The sequence below is a fragment of the Schistocerca nitens genome, unplaced genomic scaffold (genome assembly GCF_023898315.1).
Source record: "Schistocerca nitens isolate TAMUIC-IGC-003100 unplaced genomic scaffold, iqSchNite1.1 HiC_scaffold_375, whole genome shotgun sequence".
In the NCBI taxonomy this organism is placed as follows: domain Eukaryota; kingdom Metazoa; phylum Arthropoda; class Insecta; order Orthoptera; family Acrididae; genus Schistocerca; species Schistocerca nitens.
In genome coordinates this window covers 8297126-8311459 of record NW_026045909.1, presented here as the reverse complement: position 1 = coordinate 8311459, position 14334 = coordinate 8297126, and the positions used below count along the sequence as shown (strand labels likewise).

At 41.9% G+C, this 14334-nt stretch overlaps 1 protein-coding gene across 4 annotated transcripts in view; it reads left to right on the top strand.

The window, feature by feature from the left end:
* LOC126229557 (transformer-2 protein homolog alpha-like) overlaps nucleotides 1-14334 on the top strand; it is a 57851-nt gene that overhangs the window by 23385 nt on the left and 20132 nt on the right. For all 4 annotated transcript variants that reach the window (XM_049942324.1, XM_049942322.1, XM_049942325.1 and 1 more), the window contains exon 3: nucleotides 10372-10591. In XM_049942324.1, the coding sequence (XP_049798281.1) occupies nucleotides 10372-10591 (220 nt within the window). The remainder of the gene's footprint in view (nucleotides 1-10371; nucleotides 10592-14334) is intronic.

Genomic DNA, 14334 nt, shown 5'->3' with positions numbered 1-14334 from the left:
GGCTGAGCTACGGCAACTCTTAAGGGGACCACACCCTGCCTGTCTAACCCATGTTAATTTAGGCAAGTATTTGACCCGTTTCTGGAGGGAAAAAAAACAACTATTTGATGCAGGACTGTATTATTTTTACTGTATGTTACATGATACTACTAGTCAACTTACTAAAATCTACTTTATCTATTTTATAGTTTTTAAGAAATACTTTTTTAAATTTATTAACTAAGTTTTTTCCGCAGAAAATATGTTTTGTGAACTTCCTAATGGGGGGAATATTAATGAATGTAGTACCAGAGGTGACTTTTTGTTATGCAGAGTCTCTGAAAATTACATTTATCTATCGTAGTTTCTGATATAATGGGCATTTTAGTTTGTGGGAAATTGACTTTAAAGAAAAAGTATTGAAATTTGTTACTTACCGTTAATTAAAACTGTCCTGCTGCATATGATGGCCCTTCTTTGGCCTCTAGCAGGTCTTCCAGCTTTTTTTTCACCTACCTGGATGTTTGTCTTGCTTTCTTAGCCATATTAGATGCAGACCTGTCTGCATCAGCTATCCTCATTTTATCGCAATGTTGCAACCCAGTGATCATAGTTTCACCAGGATTAATTCCCAGCTTTTTCAGTACCTAACACTTTCCAATATTACCACAACTGAATGTAATAACAGCATCATGAACTCCTAGTTTCACTTTATGCAAGCCGACATGCTGTGAAATGTTCATTTGGGTTCTGTGTCTGCCCATGCAGACATTTCCTTAGGTCAGGATGAGCCAAGTCTCTGAAAATAGGTTTAATTGCTGTAATAACAGCAGCAGGAAGAGAATGCTGGTGAGAATAAGATTCTCCAGTTGGATGAACCATATTGTATTTGCACCATGAATTTTCTTCTGATGGACACAATCCATGACATGGCTTATCAGTAGAGGGCTTATGGAAGAATATGGCCCAAACACAAACGTCTCTCTTCATTGCCTACAGATTTTATTTCTCCTAATTGCCTGCCCATAGTATACCTGCGAGTGTTCTATTTCAGTTTTAGTTAACCAACCCTGTCTGGTCAACAATTTTCCATCTTCTAATTTTTTCGTCTCCTATCAACAGTGTTCTCAGCCTTGTTCCCAAACGTTTTTGAACATGGCCTACACATTCTGTTTTGCTAGTAATGGCATCTCCATATGGCTGAGAGTTCACCACATTGTTGTATGCCTTACTGTCACCATCGCCCAAATATTTAGTGTACCGTACACCTCTTGTTTCTATGGAGTGATGAGATATTTGTTGTACTCCATGAACTTCCAAACCACTAATTGTTCCTCTAAAATTGACCACACAGTTGTTTTTTTATGTTCATTGACTTTACAACATTTGCAATATTTAGACATTATCTTACACTTTACTGGTGTCTACACTCATGGCAGTCACTACTGCATTCAGAGAAGTATGTCCTCTTTTCTGCCAACTTTCATCAAGTGCAACTGCAATATCCGAACATCCATCATTTTCTTCCACTGCTTTCCTAGCAGCCAATTTCATGCTTTCCCCACTGACCTCACATAAAGCTTCCTCTAATATTGCAATCAGTTTTTCAAATTTATTTGGTAGTTGATGTGAGTTATCACTGAACGAAATGTTCTCCTTGCAGCCATGCCCTTGCCAATGGATTGTAAGACATAAACTAATCCAGTATTGATTTCATAAGGACCACTTGCGTCTGGTTTTGAAGAACTCGTGCAGTATAGGGGATAGAAAGATCTCTAATATATGCAGAAAAGTGGGTGTGGCGCACAAACACATGTGGTAGGAAAATGCTCTTTAAATGCTCAAAAAAATATTTTTTTTTTCCTTGCGAAATCCTTTTCAGAGTACTTAAATAAAACCTTGATCTATCAAAATATGATGAAAACCAAAAATCAGATTTTTTCAACCTGAACCATGGTGTGGTCCCCTTAAGCTTCAGACCTGCTCTGCATTGCCCTTCAGGAAACCTGGTTCCTGGAAATGCAGACTCCTGCCCTCCACGGCTATAGGGGATATTACAAGAACCATAGTGACTATAATAGTGTGTCGATTGGAGTTTGTGTCTGTCCTGAACTCAGTATGCAGTCTTCTGTATCCCGCCTGGTATGCGGTGCTTGGGTCTGCTCCTGTAATCTGAAGGGTAGGCCAAATGTAGGAAGTGAGTAGGAGCAGGAAAAGGTGAAATGCTTCGGCACTGCCTTTAACTTTACAGAACATTTAATAGAGAATATTAGTCAGTGACATATGTAACTTTGCCCTGATGAGCACGTAGGTGCAGAGCTGTACATAAATCAAACATCAGCTGTAAGGTACGAAGGCAAAATCTGTAGTGGCTCACGCACTAGGAAATAGAAACAATGATGCTAGGTTGTCTACTTGGAATCAAATGCACTGAATCTGGAGCGAAGCTCATGGAGCTGCACAGCGCCGGCTAGAGGGTGCTGTCGTCGGTGTTGTAGTGCCAACCTAAGAACTTGCACCTACGCTGTGGCAGCGTAGCTATAGATTCCACACAGTCATCCTGTGCCTCTTCAAACCCCTCTTGAAGCTGTGCTTGTCCCTCTGTTTGCAGTCCTGGCCTTCTCCCATCTATCCACTGGAGAGTAAATGACGACCTCTGGTAGTGACCACTTCCCCATCTTCCTGTCACTGCCCCGGCATCAGGCCAAGAGATGCCTGCCTGGATGGGCTTCAAACAAGGCAGGCGGGGAAACTTTCTCCTCTGCTGTCACCATTGAATCTCCCCCACATAGTAAAATCGATGTGGTGGTTGAGCAGGTAATTACAATGATCGTTTCTGCCGCGGGAAAACGGGATCCCTCATTCTTTATGGTGCCCCCGGCGAAAGACAGTCTCTTCGTGGTCGCTGCAAGTCACTGAGGCAATTTAGGAGTGTTAGTGAGCTCTACAGTGGCATAAGCGGCACCTTGCCCTGGACCACCTCATAGCCTTTAAATGGCTCCATGCCCACATTCGCCAGCTTATCAAGACGGAAACAGGAGTGTTTGGAGAGATACGTCTTGGCCATTGGGTGCCGTACCTCGCTTTTCCAGGTCTGGGCAAAGATAAAATGAGTTTTTGGGTACCAGACCCCAACAGGTGTTCCTGATGTCAACACAAATGGCGCAGATGCAAACGCGATTGCCAAACACTTTGCTCAGCACTATGCTTGCACCTCTGCATCAGAGAATCACCCCCAGCCTTTTGCACTCTCAAATGACTGATGGAAGGGAAAGTCCTCTTGTTCACTATGTGTCACAGTGAACCCTATAAGACCCCATTCACAGAGTGGGAGCTCCTCAAGGCCCTTGCACATTGCCTCGACACAGCTCCTGGGCCAGATTGGATCCACAGTCAGGTGATTAAACACCTCTCGCCTGACTACAAGCGACATCTCCTTGTCGTCTTCAAGTGCATGTGGTGTGATGGCCCTTTCTATTGCACTGGTGGGAGAGCACCATCATACCAGTGCTCAAACCTGGCTAAAACCCGCTTGATGTGGATAGCTATCGGCCCACCAGCCTCACGAACGTTCTTTGTAAGCTGCTGGAACATATGGTGTGTTGGAGTTCTCCGCTGTCACTTCCTCTCTATTTATGACATGTTCCGGGGCTCTGAAGTGGTTTACACCGACCTTTCTTCTGTGTACTGACTCCTTAAGCAGCCTAAAAGCTATCGACCAGTGCTACCCTTGCCCACCTTTTGGTAGTGTCCATCCAGGAGTCAATCTATGCCCTGGATTGGTGGGGTTTGTGTGGATCCCAGGACACGTCGGCATGCCAGGCAACAAACTTGCCAACAGGCTGGCCAAACAGGCTACACAGAAATTGCTTCTGGAGATGGGCTTCTCTGAACCTGACCTGCGTTCTGACTTACGCCGTGGGGTTTTTTGGCTTCGGGAGACGGAATGGCAGTCTCAATACGAACAACAAATTGCGTGCCATTAAGGTGACTGTGAACATGTGGCAGTCCTCCATGTGTGCCTCTTGCATGGACTCTGTGGTTCTCCGCTGGCTTTGCATTGGCCACACTTGAGCAACCCACAGCTACCTCCTGTGCTGTGAAGACACACTTCAGTGTCGATGTGGTGCCGGGTTGACAGTGGCCCATATTTTGGTGCACTGCCCCACTTTGACTGCCCTGCGAGGAAATCTCTGTTACCAGGCTAGTTGTCGCTAATTTTATCCTACAATGCTTAATCGGCTGATTAGTTTTAAGTTTTATTCGTGAGGGTGTGTGTTATCATTTGATCCAAGTTTTAGTGCGTGAAATTTGTCCCTCTGTTTCCTCCACCCCAGTGCTTCTAGGGTGGAGGTTTTAATGTGCTACAGAGTGGCTGGCTTCTCTTTTTTTATTGTCATGGTCAGCCAGCCTTTGTAATCTGTTTTGTTGTTTTAATCTCTTCATCCCGTTTCTTTTGTTTCTCTGGTTTTCTTGTCCCCTTTTGTCCATTTACTTGTTCGTTGCCCTTCATCGTTCTTGTGATTTTTCCTTTTATTCCATTGTGAGTTGTCAGTCAGTGTATTTTGTTTTATTCTCACACTTGTGGCATTGTTTTATTTGGAACAAGACTGATGACCTCGTAGTTTGGTCCCTTTCCCCTCTTTTAATCCAACCAATCTTAACAGTTCAAGCAGTCGTCTGTTTCTGTTCTAATTACTTTGACAAGTCCAAGACTGCCCCCAAAAGTTACCAGGTGCTAATCACCTAATATTTTCATGTGTTCGATATGTATCGTGTAATGCACTTATCCACTCTTCAGATAGATCTGTTTTAGAAGCCAATTTATCAGGGTTACAGTTCTGTCTCTGCTGCTGTTCATCATTGAACCAAACACGGTGTGACATTTCTGTAAAGCAGTTCTAACTGTGGAACTATTTACAATAGTTCACCAGTCTCTATTTCATAAATTCACTGTGACCTTCATACACTCATGCAAGTATAAGTAGACCAAGAAAGTGTGCAAATTCTTCGCTGTCGAGACCTATCAATTGGTTCTCGAAAGTAATGTTAGTTCCTTTGTTCGTCCACATCAAAATATTCTGGAAAAAGTTGATCTTCATATATAATTCAGATACTGACTGCAAGGTATTTGCATTGCTTGCGCTAGACTGTATTGGACCGGGAACTGTCTTTGAGTACGTTTTACAGTGGCTTCCTCCCATGTAATCTAACCAGATCTTTTCCCCATGCTTATTTTCCATTTCTGGGTTTGAAAACAGTGGGATTGCTGCTTTAGATATTTACTTTGGTGGTGGTGGTGGTGGTGGTGGTGGTGGTGGTGGTGTAAACAAATGGTGGATGAAGTATACTTCAAAATGTTGACTTGATGTCACTTAACTTCAGGAGCACTAGGTTTCAAATTCCCAACTTAATAATCAGAATGTTCAACTGATTTACTGCCTTCAGAAATAATAGCATCAATCAGTTGGTATTTCATTTAATCCTTTTTCTTTCAAAATTGATTGTATTTCAGGACTACTCAAACTTACATATACTCGTAATTCTGCAACACAATGTTGCAAAAACATGAACAACTGACGTGATGCAAAACACATCTGAGGCAAGACCCTCAAAAATGCATATAAAATAAGTGGAAAATGTTATTTTCATTGTTTCAGGTGTTTCCTATAACATTTGTTGCAACACAACAGCTGTCATTCAGTCTTCATAATAGTACATTCTAGGTAAAAAGTTGGATTGGGGTAAAATTGACGCCAGTAGTACTCTGTGCAAAAAAAAAGTGAATAAATTTTCATGTGTTGTTAATATAAGTCTGAAAAGAACATCATTGGATACATTTGGTTCAGAGGGAAAGTCATTTTGAGAGAATATAAAAAAGGTAGATATGATTTCAAATGAGCTTACAGGTTAATTGGACCCCTGTGGTGCTAGGAAGATAAATTTTAATTTTGTTCCAAAGCATCTGAATGACGTCGGAGATCAATACTCCCACAAAAAATATTGCTTTTTCGTCATTTGCAGTTCTAGTAAAATAATTTAAGCAGTTATAATGTTTGAATAGTGTGTCACTGCCATGGTCAGTTCATATAGTAGGAATTTGTTTTTTTTTTTTTTTTTTTACCAAAAGAATGAAAAGCTTTTGAATGACTGTTTACACATTTTCCCTTGTAGGCTTTACAACTCATAAGATTGCTGAAGAAAATTTTTAAAATGTGCCATTTTGAGTGCAGTTAGGCGCCAGTCATGTGTCTGAAAATGCAGCCAACAAGAAAAAGAAAACATTTTCTTTGTATGATTGAGTTCCAGAAGCTGATGCAATGTCATAAGTTTAAGAAGAAAGTTACAGCAGTCACAAGCAGCACAAAAACAATTGAAAAATTGTTTGTATCTGCAAATGAAGCCCATAACAGAGGCATCAAATTAATAGTAATAATAAGTCACATAATTAACTTGGAAAAAGTGTTTATCCATAACTTGGAATACCAAATCATATGTTACTGGAAATAAAAATAACATGTTAATTAAATAAATAAAAACCAAAATTTTGATTGATACTGTTTTAAAAAGTGAATGCAAATGAAATAATTTAAAAATGTTGGATTTGAGAATTGCAGAACTTTATGGTCTTTGGCGGGTGCTGTGCAGTTCTTTGAGCTGAAATTCTGCACATATTGTTCCTTTGTTGATTGGAACAAGATAAGGGGGTAAAGGCTGAACTTCAAGAAAGTTGAAAGTAATGGCAACTAGGCTGAAATCTGCACCTCTATGCTATTTGCCTTTTTTTGTTTGGAAACCCTTGCTGGAAGTGGAACTGAATACAAAAAGTAAATTAATATAGTGGTGTCGTGAAAGATGAAAGCATAATAAAATTTAACTGCAAGATGACCCTCATTTGTTTAAAGAAGAGAACAGGAGATGCCTGCTGGATACAGGATGCTGATTATTGGTGTCACTCCAGGGGCCCTCCACTCTTTATCGGGTTCATGCTTGGCTACCACGGGGCCCCAGCGTTTGCAGCATCTTTTCCTTTCCGTGCTGCATGTCTATCCTATTGATATTCTTTTCCCCCTCCCTTGGGGAACATGTCTGGAGCGTTACTGGGAATGTTCTGCACTGTCGAAGAACAGTCTCACCTTTGTTTTTCTCTCCCTTTTCCTTTGTTTCCTTTCTCCTCTCATTCCTCTGCTTCGGAGTTTGAGGTTCATCTTTTTCTTCTTCCTCCCCTGTGCTCCTGAAGGCCAGCCCACATGTCTGACGCGTAACAGGTGACTGTGTAACACGTAATTCCCCAGCCCTGGGTCGACAGGTAGAGTTCGCACATACCCCCTGGTGCAGGGAAGGGTGTTCGCCTGAGCTGCAACCTTCCCAATTTGCCGATTGGTCCCTCTCCCGGGTGTTAGGGAGGTGTGACCTGAGGTGTGAACAGTCACCTAAGGCGGGTGCACCACCTTGTGAAGGGAGCACCCAGTTGGAAGGAGCGTGCCATTGGGGACACTGGCAACCACGGGGATTTTCTCGCACTGATTCAATCATCTTCCCACTCAACATCTACGAAATGTAAACCTAATGAGGTTAATGATTCAGACACACTTCCCGCTGCACAACGGTTCCTTGTGGTCTCATGTACTGGAGACAGTTAGTCCTTTGCCACGGTAAATCTGTTTATTATTCAGAAAGGTGTAGATGCAATTGCTGGCCCTGTAAAATTGTGCTCTCATTTACGAAATGGCACTTTGCGTTTGGAGACTACTTCTGATTCCCAGGCACAACTGCTTTCTGTTTAGCTTCTTCACAGCTACCCTGTTCATGTCGAGGCCCATAGAATTTTGAATTCTTCACGTGGTGTCATTTACACCAGGCTGCTCGACAGCTTTGATGATTCCTTTGATCCTCAGTATGGGTTGTGTCCCTCTTCTCTGTTACCTCTTGGAGTCTGCTTTCAGCACTTGCTGTAGCGGCTTAACTGCACTACCTGCAACTTTCCTGGTGGTTGTGAACCCTTCGCCACCTTGGCTTCGTGAAATGGCCCATGTTAACTTCAGTCTTCATTTGCTTTCTAAGGAAACTACTCCAGCCTTGCTCTGTTGCCTTCAGTTTCACGACCTTTACATGGAACTTCGTGGTAGTACCTTTGTATACACTGATTGCTCTCGGACTGACTGTGGGGTCAGGTGTGCATTCGTCATTGGCACCCATGTCTTTCGATACTGGCTTCTGGCACACTGCTTAGTATTTACTGCCGAGGCCACGAAGTACATCTGGCGACACAGCCTTTTCAGTTGGCCTCTGCTCATACTCACTCAGTGCCTTTCAAAGTCTGTGAGCTGTACACCACCCATCCCTTAGTGCAGCAGGTCCAGGAAAACTGTCATTTTCTCACTCTTGGTGGAGCCAGTGTGATGTTTCTATGGGTTCCTGGTCATGTTGGTCTGCCAGGATATGAGGCTGCTGACGCTGGTCCCAAGGCTGCAGTCCTCTTACCTCAGCCCATGAGTAACTGTATTCCCTTTGATGATCTCTGTGTTGCGGTCTGGCGGGAGGTGGTGTCCTGTTGGCATCGCCAATGGTCCTCCCTTCACAGGAATAAGCTCCAGGTTATTAAGCATCTCCCAGCTACTCCTGCCAGGAGGTGGTCATATTAAGTAGGCTGTGTATTGGGCACTGCCTTTTTAGCCATCATCATTTGCTAAGTGGCGCTACCCCGCCACTTGGTGCACATTGCGCCCAAGTTTTAACTAACCGCCATTTCCTGATGGAATGCCCATTTTTAACCATTTATGTTCCTGATTGTGTTTGCTGTCTGATTTATCAGCCGTTATAGCAAATGACGTGTGAGCTGTAGACTGCTTTTTACTTTTTATCTGCCAAAGCAATATGGCGAAGGCCATTTAATTTTCAGTTTTGTACCTCCGTTTCTGTATGGTGTCTATCTTAGCTGCTTTTCCACGTGCCTGTTTCTAGCTGTCTTCTGTTATGTCAGTTGGGTCTGTCTTCATGTTCTATAGATTTGACTTGGGTGCGTATGACCCCATTTGTATTTTGTGCCCTAAAGCAAAACAAAACCAAAACTGAAACCAGCAGAAGTAACTAAAACTAGGAAACAGGAGCAGGGGTGGGTAATTGTCAAAGGAAAAAGAGATGGTGACAATAAAACATTTTTTCCCAGATAGAACAAGGCTGATAGAATGTTTAAAGTAGTCACATGTATTTGCCTAAACCTGCTGATATCCTGTACAAATTTCTTGCAATTTGTAGAACAAAAATCACGATGATTTGGTTAGAACATAAAAAGGTAATGAAGTGAATATATTTCTGATTGTTAAGTTGGATTATTGTTTTAGCAAAAGATTCACTGTGCAGTAGACAAGCTTACTGTTGATCATAATAGTCCAGAAATAGTTAATGTGACAATTGTAGTGCCAAGTTTGATTGGATTAATGTCAGTGACCTGCCCCCAATCAAGTAATTACTTAATCTTCGTTGAGAAAAATCAGTTTGCAATTTGAGCGAACATGTTAGGATACGATGTCATAATCATACATGCCATCCACCCTCTCATCATTCTGGTGACCATGCATATACATGCACCCAGAAAAACAGTATCTCTATATTTAATAAATAATTAAATATACAGAAGACCCAGCTTAACTGATTGGGTCAGCCAAAATACGATTTATCCAAAGTGACTGAAAACCACAAATAAAAAAGCCTTTATTTGTGGAAACCATTGAAAGCGAATTTGTGCAGGGCTGTGGGGACCGGAGAGGTGTCAATGCCTGCTGTTGAGTCGTTTCCCTCTCACCAACACACTGGTCTGTACAAAGCTACACAGCCACCAGTAGTGCATTAAAGTTGTTTTTTTGTGCTACAGATTATGAAGTACACTATACTATATATTAGTGTGCTGTAATCCTGAAACAGTTATTTTAACTTTTATAAAGAACAGAAGTGTAGCCTACAAAGACTTTTGAATTTGTTTGATCTACAAAACTTTCAAAAATACCTACCATTCAGAATATTGTAGTCAGTATTAGATTTCATAATTCCACTGAAAAAATTCTCTGAAATGGCTTCCCTCCTTCCTTAGTTTGTTAATGGGGTTGTGCAGTAGTTTAATTAGAGGTTCTCTTTAAACAATGGCCTGCTGTATGTTGAATGTTGCAACTCTGCAGACAAGCAGGAACACAATCAAAAGCAGTATTTTATATACCCTGAATTCAGTGTTGTTGCTTCACATTATTTATTGGCAGAAGATGTGGAAAATATTTGTTAATTTTGTTGGGGAAATTCCAAAAGTTCTTAATATGCATGTGCCTCACCTTCTGTATTTTATGACAGCTGAAGTTTTCAATTTTGAAGAAAATTAACTTACCGATAAACTTGTTTCAGGAGTCACTCACGTCCCCGAAAAATGTCATATCGTGGTCGGTACAGGTCAAGAAGCAGATCACGTTCCCCAAGACGATACAGGTCTCGGTACTCGCATTCGAGATCACGTTCATACAGTCCACGGGGGAAATACTATGGTTACAGTGATAGGCGGAAAGAATTCTATCGCAGCCATTCTCGCAGTCCTATGTCATCTAGGAGAAGACATATTGGCAGCAGGGTAAGTACAAAACAATTTTTAATTTGCTGTATTTGCTCTTTCAATTGGTCTGCGGATTTCAGATGGAAGAATACATAATGTCTAACTCCTGCATTCCATGCTCTTCTTGCAACACTTGACATTATTAAAGTGTATTTAATCCACAATAGCTCAAGCAGGGTGCCAGAAATGTAATACTTCATCCGTGAATGTCTATGTAAAATTTTAAGCCTTAAGGTAGTCTTTTACAAATGGAAATTAAAGTACTGTCGGTAAACTCATGTAAATGTAGAGGACTATTCCCACATTTTTGAATTCTTAGTCCATTCCCCGCAATGGAAATCGGAATAGGTTTTGGATGGGAGCAGATTAAAAAGCACCAAACTGTTTTGAGGGAAAGGGGAAACAAAGTAATGAATATAAAGAAATAAAATGTTTCCCTCCTTTTTTGTCTCAACCAGAAGTTCGTGGAGGTGACTCAGTGAAACATCATGCTATTTCAACAGATTCACCTGACTAGAAACCCAAGAAATACTTTTATAAATTTGGAAGCCAGTTGAAAGCTTAACCCGACAGCCTCCCTTGCATAATTAAGGTTGCGTTCTTAGTCTTGAGACATAAAGCATGGGAAACACAGACAAATTTGAATTTAAACAGTGTGCTTTTATATGCTCCTTCCCTTGTCTGGCTCAACAAGTGACATACTTGAGCCATAACATTATGACCACGTGCGTAATAGCATCTTGGTCCATCTTTGTTCCAAAGTGTAGCAACATTTCTGTGCCACGTATAAGATACGCCCTTAGTAGGTTTCCAGAGGTATACCGCTTCCACCAGATGTGCACAGGTCATGCACTTCCTGTAATAGCCCAGTCAGCAAAGACAAAAAAAGTATTAGGGGGCAAAAACCATGTAGTCGCAAATTTTTGCACATTGTTAGGATGTAGTGTCCTGAACAATGTACTAAATATTCTGAAATGGGGGGGGGGGGGTAGGTTGAAGGTCACTTTGCTTGTGGAAAATAAACATCCCTCAGGCATCTCCACATACTGTATCACCAGTGATTCACAATATGTGCTGTAGAGGGTGAGTGTAACTTCACGAAATACTCTGCAGGTGCTTCTTGTTGAGGTAGTGGAATAGTTGGAGAGAGGAAATCACCTGCTCAATTATCAGTTTGCGGACTAAGGAGGGAGGGAGCTGTGAGAATACAACATGACAACCTACCTTCCCTCGCAGTTGTACCCCACACATCCCTGTCCCCCTCCCCGCGGCCTTGTTACGTCCCCAGAATGCGATTTTTCCCTTAATGACTACTGTGCTTAGATGTGGTACACATACTTAATATTTTTCTGACTGACTTCATTTAAAGATAAACGTCAGTTAGGCCTGTATACTATTAAAATTTTCCATTGCCTGCAATGTAGAGACTATGTCGTAGAGAAAAAATGGATAGGACATTTTTTTTAGAAGCTGGGATATAGATATTCGAGAAAAAGCATTGTGACCTTTAAATGTTGCCCCCACCCCAGTTCTTACAACCCACTAGTCAGGAAGTTTAGTATGTGTTTGTGATAATCGCCCCTAGGACCATGCAAACATTTGTGACTACATGATTTTTTTTCCTCCTAATTTTGCTTCATTGACAGGACAATAAATTACACATAGTTACTGGCTGCAAAATTGGCACTTGGTGTCCCAGAAAGCTGCATTGGGTTCAGATTGGGTGAATTTGGTAACAAAGAGATTGTTAATTCACCATCGTGCAACTCAATCCATGTTAGCACTAGTTTGGCTTTGTGACAATGTTGTGCCGGATGGTGAAATCAATTTTGGGGACGATATCAGCAACTGTTTAGCAGGTGGTATGTTCATCTAGTCCACTGCTATCATGGAGGCTTGCCTTATAATACCGCCACAGATCCTAGGTGAATGTTCACAATAATAAGACTGCCACACCATACTGCATCTGTTGCTTGAAGCATGTTTCAAGCAGCTGTTCACCTGGATGATCGTGTATCTGGACACGACCATACACCTGGTGTAACAAAAATGTTTCATCCAACCAGTCAACAAGTTTCTATTGATTCACAGTCTAATCTAGATCCTTTCCTGTCCACTTCAATTATAATTGACAATTTTGCTGGTGCAGGTTGCAAACACGTGGAGATTGCCCATTACATTTCACCATGTTTAACAATGTATGGGGCATCCATAATTGGAGTTCCAGTTTCAAAATGACATAGAAAGAGAATCACTTCTCAGAAAGACAGCAAATTGACACAAAGGTAAGCGTTATGAAAAAGGTAATGACAAGTTGACCAGTAGATGGCACTGTATCAGAATATACACACCAGTAGACATGCAATTTGCATGGGAGACACCAAACATGACTGTCTCCATGAAGGATCACATGCTGCTGATACAACCCTTTTTTAAAAGAAGGGTGACACTGTGCCAGCAGCCCTGTGGAAGCTCAGGACAAAAGGCATTAGTCAGATATCTATGGGTCTGGAGAAAATGATTACAAAATTTGAAGAGACAAGTCCTTTCTAAGTGCAGTGTGGCAGTGGGAGGAAAGCGGTCGCCCAGGCGTCTGTTAGTGTGGCCACAGCATTCCAGGAGAGGTCGAGCGGTATTGTGCAGATATGCAGTACATGGGGACTTATCCAAACATGGAATGTACCTGGGAGCACAGTGCATAAAATCCGTTTCTGCATTGCAGTTCATACAAAATCACCCATGTTCAGGAATTGCTTCTTGCTGACAAGCCTGCAAGACAGATGTTCACTCGAATTTCTTGCTTGCATGGAAGTGGATAATGAGTGTCCATGGAACATCCCATGGACAGATAAATCCCATTTTCATCTCCAGGGGGCATGTTCATATACAATTTGATGAATGTGGACAGTAGAAAGTCCACGTGCATATCAGTTGATAAAATTTCATTCTGCAAAGATAATTGTGTGATCTGGGTTGACAGAATTGTTCATTGTAGGGCTGCATTTTTTTTCTAGACGTTGAGTCCTGCAGTACTGTACCTATACAGTCGCTGGTAAACGCCGTGAGAGTCTTGTACATTGTTGTTCCAACCATTCAGCAGCATGAATTTTTATGCAAGATGACACTCCTATGCATGTGGCACAGCCAGTGAAACAGCTGCTGCAGAAGTATTTTGAAAATGCTGGGATTATTAGCTGTCATTTCCCAATAGCCTTGTCATCGAGATCACGTGATCTTCACCTGTGTGACTTGCTGTGGGATCGGACAGATATTCTGTTCAGGGCTGCAGTTATGAAAGTAGCTTCGAGCAACATATTCTGAAGTGACCCCTGAGAGACACTGATATGTTGTGGATCATGCTGTGCCTTGATTTCAATTTGTGACAGATTAAAACTACATGCTGGGGTGAGACTTGAACCTGAGACATTTTGCCTTTTGTGAGCAAGTATTCTGACACCTGAGCAACCAAACATGACTCTCAACCCATCCTGTCTGTGCCTCATCTCCTACATCCCAAACTTTGCAGAAGCTCTCCTGTGGAACTTGAGGACTAGCACTCCTGGGGAAAAAGACACTGCCGAGACATGGCTTAACCACAGCCTGGGGGATGTGCCCAGAATGAAATTTTAACTCTGCAGCAGAAAGTGCACCGATATGAAGTAAGGCTGTGAGGACAGGTCATGAGTTGTGGTTGGATAGCTCAATAGGTACACCACTAGCTTGTGAAAGGCAAGGTCCTGAGTTTAATCTGTGAGGAAGTT